A 9,845-nucleotide genomic window follows, 5' to 3' on the forward strand; every position below is an offset into this window, starting at 1 on the left:
CCGCCGCCCTCACGTACACATTCCCGTATAATACTCCACCGGTAGACTCGAATTCTAAACTGCCATGACGACATCACGTAACGCAGAAGGCGGGGCCCCTACACGCATGCGTGGAGCCACTAACGTGACGTGTTTGTCAGAGGCGTGGCTTAGATACCGGAAGTAAGCGGCTGGCTTGACGGGACAGGGTGAGCGCCTTCGTTCTTGGTTATGATATACAGGGATGTCATGTGATCACCTGTCAGGCTGGGACTTGTAGTTCTTCCTCGTGTTTAGCAGTATATTAAGTTGTCGGGGTGGACGATTACTTTGAGTCAGGTGACTTGCTATATGACACTTTAATTTCTATGGCAACGGCAGCAACTGCGTCAAGTTATCAAAATAAACGTGTTGCGGATGCCGCCATTTTTACCCTGAAATGGATCAACGATATTTCTACAATTTTTAATCGCGGATTCGTGTCTCGCAGCGTTATAACCGGTCTGATGTCTTCTATCCCGTCTATGATCACATGTTCCGCCATTCGTTTGCCGCCTTGTAATGCGTGAAAACTGCTGAGATCTGCTCCGGCTTCTTTTTAACCCCTTCCCTCCGCAGCCGTTTTTCCTCTCCGCCTTCCAAAATCCGTAACTTTTTAATTTTTTCGCCATTTATTGTACCGTATAATGTGCTGCCAAACTGGAAAAAATATTCTTTGTGGGGTGGAATTGGGAAAAAAAACAATGATTCCGCCATTGTTTTTGGGTTACGCTTTTACGGCATTCGCTATGCGGTAAAAAAAGACAACTTAACTTTATTCTGTGGGTCATTATGATTACGGTGATACCAAATGTCATTTTTTTTAATGTTTTAACACTTTTAGAAAGAAGAAAAGAATTGTTTATAAAATATATATATAGTTTAGTCGCCATATTCTGAGAGCCGGAACTTTTTTTTATTCCGTTGATTTTAGCGGTGCGAGTGCTTATTTTTGCGGGGCGAACTGTCATTTTTATTGGGAACTTTTTGGGGTACATGAGTTTTTTTTATCCTTTTTTTTTTATAAAATTTTTGGGGGGAAGCGGGGTGACCAAAACCAGTAATTCTAGCGTTCTGAATTTTTGACTGTGCGAACACAGTCATATTTCAATAGTTGAAGCTTTTACGGACGCGGCGATGCCATTTATGATTTTTTTTTCATTGCCCCCTCTTTTAGTGACTTAGATGCCACAGTCAATATTTACCGCGGCATCTAAGTGGTAAAAAGGTCGGGATTGAAGTGATCTCTGATCCTGGCCAATGCCGTGAACCGTCGGCTGTAACATACACCCATGAGCCCGCTCCGTACTCCACCCGTGGCGTCCGTGATGTACAGTTACGTCATATGTCGCTAAGGGGTTGACTTCGTCAAACGTCCCCTATAAAGAAGAGTCCCAACTTGAACCCTATTCCACCTGGTGAGGCGTCTGACGCATCCAGGCAGAGATTGTATGGTGAGGTGGTTATTAATGTGTCTCGCTAGGAGTCTATGGAAGTTATGGAAACCGCCAGCACCTCCCCTGCTTTCAGAAGCGGGCACAACTCAAAATTACCCGCTAGCGCTGTAATAGGGGAGTTTGACCCGCATTGTTTAAAGGGGATTCTTCCGACTGGAGAAACCCTCCACAGATGCGAGCTGCACCGGTGGAAGCTACGGGTGGCCACACGTATATATGGACCACCTTCTATGATCTTCATGTGAACTGATATGTCCAGGTAGACAAGTGTAGTCCAGTTGAAACAACCCCAATAAAGCAGATAACGGCGTGAGCCTGACGTCTAACCTACGTTACTCATGATCTATAGGGCAGGTGTGAACTTTGTTGACTAGACGTCGTTGTGCTTTATCTGTCACTCCGGCCTCCTTGTCGGCCCATGATCTCTTTTAGGGGTTTTCTGGTTGTCAACGGGTAAGTGACTGGTTTGAGCTGCTTCTTTAGGACTCGTACAATGATGTTTGGTGGTTGCAGTTCTACTAGGATAGATATGAGCAATGGGGGGGCCATCTTTAAAGAGAACCTTTCACCTGCCCATACATGTGCAGCATGTAATAGGCAGGGCTGCCCAAACTCTGGGGCACTTTACATTTTTTTTCCTGCTCTGAGTGAGTGAGAGCGTGCGCTGTCCGTAGCTGATTGGACAGTGTCACAGCCATGTTACACGCCCCCTTGCCATTACACACCCCATTGACAGTTCAGGGGGTTATTTAAATATTGGGCGCCAAATATAACGGCACCAATTATCCAAATAACGGAGGAGGGTAGGAAAAAAATGTAAAGTTCCCCAGAGTTTGTACAGCCCTCCCCATTACATGCTGCACATGTATGGGCAGGTGAAAGGTTCTCTTTAAGACGTCCTCCTAGTGACTTATGCCTCGTCGTCAGTCAAGTCCAGAGAGGATGGGACGGAGAGGCGTCCGGGATAAAAATGAAGGACACTTCCCGGTTCGGGGGACGCCTTGCCCCTAATTAGCATACAATGCCCGGAGGAATTAATCTACTTTTTTTTACACTTTTGAAAGCCCCAACATATGTAATAAAGTTTATGTGGCCACTGCGTTACACGACTCCGGTCTAGCGGTGTAAGCGGCTGGAGGAGGAGAATCGGGTGACAGACTCCTGAAGTGATGACTTAACATTAGGAGGACGTCGAACCGCCGGCACCTGAGCAGGGGCTTGAAGGGGGACGTGATGCAGTTTCCTGCACACCGGGTGGACAAGATCGGGGGGGGGGGAAAATGTGATATGGCTGACGTACTAAACCAGCACTGCAGCACCTTCATATTCAGGTTCGGATAGGGTGCCAGAGGTCGGACCCCCAGGATCAGACAGTTATTGCACTACCTAGCGTTATGCCATCACTTTATGAAATGGAAATAGCCCTTTATCCGTTTCAGGACCAGAATAAATTTTGTTTTTATGCTTTTGTTTTTGCCTCCCTGCCTTCAAAAAGTCATAACTTTCTGTTATTTTTTTCATTGACACGGCTAATTTTTATGGGACAAGTTTTACTTTCTCATGGCGCTATTTAAAGAGGCTCTGTCACCAGATTTTGCAACCCCTATCTCCTATTGCAGCAGATCGGCGCTGCAATGTAGATTACAGTAACGTTTTTATTTTTAAAAAACAAGCATTTTTGGCCAAGTTATGACCATTTTTGTAGTTATGCAAATGAGGCTTGCAAAAGTCCAAGTGGGCGTGTATTATGTGCGTACATCGGGGCGTTTTTACTACTTTTACTAGCTGGGCGTTGTGTATAGAAGTGTCATCCACTTCTCTTCAGAACGCCCAGCTTCTGGCAGTGCAGACACAGCGTGTTCTCCAGAGATCACGCTGTGTCGTCACTCACAGGTCCTGCATCGTGTCGGACACATCGGCACCAGAGGCTACAGTTAATTCTGCAGCAGCATCAGCGTTTGCAGGTAAGTAGCTACATCGACTTACCTGCAAACGCCGATGCTGCTGCAGAATCAACTGTAGCCTCTGGTGCCGATGTGTCCTCGCTCGTCCGACACGATGCAGGACCTGGGGCAGGAAGTGAGTGACGTCACAGCGTGATCTCGCGAGAACACGCTGTGTCTTTGCACTGCCAGAAGCTGGGTGGTAACGAAGAGAAGTGGATGATACTTCTCGTCAGAAAGCCCAGCTAGTAAAAGTAGTAAACACGCCCCGATGTACGCACATAATACACGCCCACTTGGACTTTTACTTTTAAACACGCTCAGTTGTACTTTTGCAAGCCTCATTTGCATAAATACAAAAATGGTCATAACTTGGCCAAAAATGCTCGTTTTTTAAAAATAAAAACGTTACTGTAATCTACATTGCAGCGCCGATCTGCTGCAATAGGAGATAGGGGCTGCAAAATCTGGTGACAGAGCCTCTTTAATATTATGTGTCATGTACTGGGAAGCTGCAAAAAAAATTCAGAATGGGGTGGAATTGGAAAAAAACCAAGAGGTTCCTCCGTTTTCTTATAGGTTTAGTTTTTACGGTGTTCACTGTACGGTGAAAATGACACATTACCTTTATTCTGCGGGTCAGTACCATCACGGGGATACCAAATTTATATGGTTTTTGTTATGTTTTAGTACCTTTTAAAAAAACAAAAATTGTTTGAAACAAACAGCATATTTTTTTTGCATAGTCCTATTTTGACCCCTGTAATTTTTTTATATTTCCGTGTGCAGAGCTTGTACGTGGAAATATGTCGTTTTCATTTAATACGATTTTGGGGAATGACGGGCATTTCGATCACTTTTTTTTTATGTGGGGTTGAAGTGGCAAAAACCTGTGATTTGGCCATTTTGACCTTTTTTATCCCCCGCTGTGGCGTTCACTGTATTGGAAAAATAGTTTTATAGTTCGGGCATTTTCAGATGCGGGGATACCTTATATGTTTTTGTTTATTTTTATATGTGATCTAGGAAAAGGGGGTGATTTGAATTTTTATAGGGGAAGTAAAAACCTCTCAGATGCCGGTGATCATATCTGGCACCGGCATCTGAGGGGGTTACATGCTTGCGATCAGAAATGTTTCTGATTGCAAGTATTGCTGCTGGGTCCCTGCCGTGCAACACAGCAGAGACCCGGCGGCTATGGTGCCCGCTTGGCTTCTGAGCGGGCGCCGTTTTTAAAAACCCTTTCCCGAAAAATATAATCATATTAGCGACGGGAAAGGGTTAAAAGGGTCATCTCCAAAATGTAGGAAGGGACGATGAGAAGACGCTTATTGGTTTATAGGATTCCACCTTATTTGTCTACTCCCATTTCGGTTAAGGTTTTGTTTTTCCATTCCCAGATGACTATACACAACCTATACATATTTGACCGGAATGGGACCTGTCTTCACTACAACGAGTGGAACCGCAGGAAACAGGCGGGAATCTCTAAAGACGAGGTGATGTCTGACAAGGAATTGTTCATTGTCTAATAAAGATATACACTTCAAATACCATTATTAGCAACAGAACTTCCTGTATTAAGCCGTCCCATCCCCCACTGATCTGTGTGCTCTTCTTTAAAGGGGCTGTCTGGGCATTCAGAGTTTTTTTTACACTGGCAGGATAGATCATCAGTATATGATCGGTGGGGGTCCAACACCCGGACCCTGTACCGATCAGTTATTCCGGCTGTCTCCAGACCCCCACCGATCGTATACTGATGACTTATCCTGTGGATAGGTCATCAGTATGAAAAACCACCCCATGCCCAGACACCCCTTTTAATATCTCTATCCCTTCCCGTCCCACATCCTATTCTTTTTCTTCTTCCCAGGAATACAAGCTGATGTACGGGATGCTCTTCTCCATCCGTTCCTTCGTCAGTAAGATGAGCCCCGTGGATATGTATCCTTACCTCCTGCCCTTGTGAAAGATCTGTGTGATCTTGACATCTAAAATGGAAAACAGGATTAAAGGGCAACACCGGTTAACACTGACATTTACACGTATAGTTTAGTCCTATTACATAGTAAGGTTGACTAAAGTCCATCAAGTTTAACCTCTCCAAGAGCTCTCTGTTTGGTCCATAAGGAAGGGAAAACAATACTCTCCGGGTGTTTGTAGCCACGTAAACTTCTAGGTGAAAAAATACTGCGACTAGGACTTGGGTCTTGGTATCGTATCATACACGAGACGCAGAACTTATTTGAAGTCGGGGCACAGGATAAAAAGTTTTACTTCCTGGTTCTTTGTCTGCATAATGGCGGTGGGGGGAGCTGAGGGAAGAAGGATCACATAAATGTCTGAGGTAGAAATACCCCTTTAAAGGTGGTCACTGTCATATCATAAAACTTGACATGTCATAGATATTTCACTAAGAAAGTTTTGGTCAGTGGGGGTCCAGTTGCTGAGACCCTCGTGACTAGTAGAAAAAAGGGGTACAAAAATGTTTTGGCTTCAATCCCTAACGTTCTTATTTATGAAGAATAATGGCCTGTTCACATCTGCGCTGGAGGCTCCGTTACGGGCCTCGGTCGCAGATCCGGCTGAAAAAACTTAGCTGTACTATTGTTTTCGGTAAAGACGCGGACCCCCTCCCCGACGGAACCCATTAAAGTCAATGGGCTCCAGTACCTGCCGATAGTGTCTGGCGTATAACGGAAACGGCGCTTCCAGGATTATCATTGTTCTGCTCCTCTGACGGAGCAGAACATTAGACATACCAACGCTGATGTGAACAGACCCCAAGAGGGCTTTCCCATTTTACGTTTTAATGTGCCCTTCCAACATAAACATTGCAGCAGCGCTAATCAGTACATGAGTCCCCTTCTCACCCGTACATTGCACAGAAATGGTGTGCGTGGCTGCAGTGGGGACACACTATCAGCGGGCCGAAGGGAGAGGAGGACATATTTTTTGAAAACATATAACGGGAAAGCCATCTTAAGCGGACTAGATTAAAAACTCTAAGGCTATGTTAACATTTGCGTCGGAGGCTCAGTTAGGGGCCTCCGTCGCAGATCCGGCAGGGTGTACCGGAGACAATAGCGCAGCATTCTGCGCTATTGTGTCCGGTAAAATCACGTACACCCCGATGGAAAGCTGACAGAACCTATTAAAGTCACTGGGTTCCGTTGGCAACGGACGGTGTCCGTTGTGCAATGAAACCGTTGGTTCCGTTATTCCCTTGTTCTGCTCCTCTGATTGAGCGTAAGGCCCTGTTCACACAGAGTTTTTTTGACTAGTTTTTTTGTGTGGAAACCGCTCTGCAAAACTCGTCAAAAACCGCCTGAAAATGCCTCCCATTGATTTCAATGGGAGGCGGACGAGTTTTTTTACCGCGAGCGGAAAAACCACGTCGCGGTAAAAAGAAGCGACATGACCCATCTCGAGGCGGTTTCCGCCTCCAAAACCCCATTTCAATCAGTCAGAAATGGGAAAAAAACTCCTCGACGAGTGTTTTGACGAGTTTTTGTCAAACCACTGTGCAAAAAAACGTCTGGAGCAGTTTTTACTGGAGGAATTTTCCTCCTGCAAAAAACTCTGTGTGAACACAGCCTAACAGCAGAATGGTTCAACACAGGTGTAAACCCAGCCGAAGTTGAATTTACGTAAAACTGGACAACCCCTTTAAGCGGCACTAATAAGACAAGTAGGCCATTTAAAGCATAATCTTTAACCAGCTCCATACAGGAAAGATGGCTTCCTTTCTTTTCAAACTAGCAAGTATAAGCTTCACTACTATGAGACTCCAAGTGGTCTGAAGATGGTAATGAACACGGATCTGAGCGTGGGGAGCACACGGGATATTTTACATCAGATCTACAGCACGGTGAGAAACTAGGAGGCCTTGAGATCTTTTCACTTGTCCTTAGTTGGGTTTGTACGAGAGTCCTATGGGTATTTAGTTCTAGGTCCCCTGAAAACTTTTCTGTAGAATATAAAATATGTGAACAATATAAGATTATATATTAATATTCTTCGGCCGGTCTTTTTTAAAGGTGGAAAAGGCCACTGTAGGACCCATTAGTAAATACTGGGCACCGATTAAAATCATTTGGTGTCTTAAGATTTCAGAGGACATTGGTGGTTCTCCAGAGCCAAGAACCACACTTTATGGCTCTAGGTAGTAGAGAGAGTTCTGATCAAAGGTCCTACTAGACCACCCCGTTCATGCTTTATCACTGATTGAAAGCATATGTATGGTCGGCCGAGCTGAGCGTGCTTGTGTATTGAGTCGGAAGGAATAGCTGTCGACTGTTCGGCCGACCTTGATTATGAGTGTATGGGCACCTTTACGATGGAAATTTACACTTCGTCCACTTAATGTCCCCTTTTCTTTCCCTCAGATTTATGTGGAATATGTGGTTAAGAATTCCCTTTGTTCCCTCAATGACCCCATTCAAAGCGAACTTTTCAAAAGCAAACTGGACAGCTTTATCCGCAGTCTTCCATACTTCTCTGCCCGGGCTGGCTAAACCCAATTAATAAGACCTGTTGTGCCAACCTTGGGCGCCTACCCAAGTCTCAGTCTTATGCACAGTAGATGAGTTATCCGAGAGGCTCTTGTGAATCCAACCGCAACCGTAGAAGACGTCCCATCAATAACGGAGAACTCTACTGTACGCTCAACTTTCCGGAGGTACTGATACCATGGGGTTACTTCCTGTTTACACGTATGACTAATTACACGCGTATGTTATATGAGGCTTGTGGACAATGGTCATTCGTAATTCTCCCCAGTTGGTTTACGAAGAAGAGTTTTCAGCCAATGCCGCAGTTGTTGATAGAATAGGTTCGATAATTAAGAATCAACACCAAGTAGCAGCAATTGATTGTGTTCCCTGTAAAGGATATAGATGTATTCTTGTCTACCTGTGATCTACTGCAACTGTATACGGGGAGGGGGTGGGGTTATGTTATGCTCTATTAAAACTACTTAAATTACTGTAATATGTTTGACCGTATTCACTAAGGTGTTGCGTGAAAAATAGATCAACATGTATAGTAGAGAATAAATCAGCCTGCCCCTCCCCCTGCACGGTGATAGCCAGGATTTACGAGCTTATCCCTCTCCTTACAGGGTGACAAGAAGAAAATGTAAAGATGAGTCACCATCTCCCCCACTGCAGGGTGATACAGATAGAAGGGAGCTATAAGTCTACTCCTCCTCCTGCAGGGTGATACATATAGAAGAGAGCTATGAGACTACTCCTCCTCCTGCAGGGTGATATATATAGAAGAGAGCTATGAGTCTACTCCTCCTCCTGCAGTGTGATACATATAGAAGAGAGCTATGAGTCTACTCCTCCTCCTGCAGGGTGATACATATAGAAGAGAGCTATGAGACTACTCCTCCTCCTGCAGGGCGATACATATAGAAGAGAGCTATGAGACTACTCCTCCTCCTGCAGGGTGATATATATAGAAGAGAGCTATGAGTCTCCTCCTCCTGCAGGGTGATACATATAGAAGAGAGCTATGAGTCTACTCCTCCTCCTGCAGGGTGATATATATAGAAGAGAGCTATGAGTCTCCTCCTCCTCCTGCAGGGTGATACATATAGAAGAGAGCTATGAGTCTACTCCTCCTCCTGCAGGGTGATACATATAGAAGAGAGCTATGAGTCTCCTCCTCCTGCAGGGTGATACATATAGAAGAGAGCTATGAGACTACTCCTCCTCCTGCAGAGTGATACATATAGAAGAGGGGTATGAGACTACTCCTCCTCCTGCAGGGTGATACAGATAGAAGAGAGCTATGAGACGACTCCTCCTCCTGCAGGGTGATACATATAGAAGAGAGCTATGAGTCTACTCCTCCTCCTGCAGGGTGATATATATAGAAGAGAGCTATGAGTCTACTCCTCCTCCTGCAGTGTGATACATATAGAAGAGAGCTATGAGTCTACTCCTCCTCCTGCAGGGTGATACATATAGAAGAGAGCTATGAGTCTACTCCTCCTCCTGCAGGGTGATACATATAGAAGAGAGCTATGAGACTACTCCTCCTGCAGGGTGATATATATAGAAGTCCACACTGTTCATACCCCTCACATGAGTGATAGAGGTGTATAAACTAGTCACATCAAATGAGACCAACCGGGCCCCATTAGGAACATTGATGTCACTGATTTTATTCAGGAAGTCCGACGTGTCCCTAATGTAAGATCTAGCAGACACGGCGAACTTCCTCAAAATCTTGTCAAGAAAGACTGCAAGAGGGCAGAGCAACGAATCCCTGCCCGAAACAATGGGTCTCCCAGGGGGATTAGTAATACTCTTGTGTATTTTAGGTAGACAGTATAGTATGGGTGTTATTGGATAAAGTGGTGTTAAGTAAGTATACAGATCTCTGTCAATCATATCATTAGCAAAAGCATTGT

The 9,845-nt window shown here is 45.0% G+C and overlaps 1 protein-coding gene across 2 annotated transcripts; it reads left to right on the forward strand.

The window, feature by feature from the left end:
• Nucleotides 1-91: 91 nt before the first annotated feature.
• Nucleotides 92-8,413, forward strand: TRAPPC1 (trafficking protein particle complex subunit 1). Of its 2 annotated transcripts, none has more exons than XM_075847396.1 (5): nt 92-188; nt 4,819-4,917; nt 5,295-5,365; nt 7,154-7,292; nt 7,810-8,413. In XM_075847396.1, exons 2-5 carry the CDS (start codon nt 4,819-4,821, stop codon nt 7,936-7,938), a joined length of 438 nt encoding a protein of 145 aa, XP_075703511.1. In that variant the 5' UTR covers nt 92-188; the 3' UTR covers nt 7,939-8,413. The 2 variants fall into 2 exon arrangements, with proteins under 2 accessions (XP_075703511.1, XP_075703512.1); XM_075847397.1 differs by lacking the exon at nt 92-188 and adding an exon at nt 211-318.
• Nucleotides 8,414-9,845: the final 1,432 nt, after the last annotated feature.

The sequence above is a fragment of the Rhinoderma darwinii genome (genome assembly GCF_050947455.1).
Source record: "Rhinoderma darwinii isolate aRhiDar2 chromosome 3 unlocalized genomic scaffold, aRhiDar2.hap1 SUPER_3_unloc_4, whole genome shotgun sequence".
Lineage (NCBI taxonomy): Eukaryota > Metazoa > Chordata > Amphibia > Anura > Rhinodermatidae > Rhinoderma > Rhinoderma darwinii.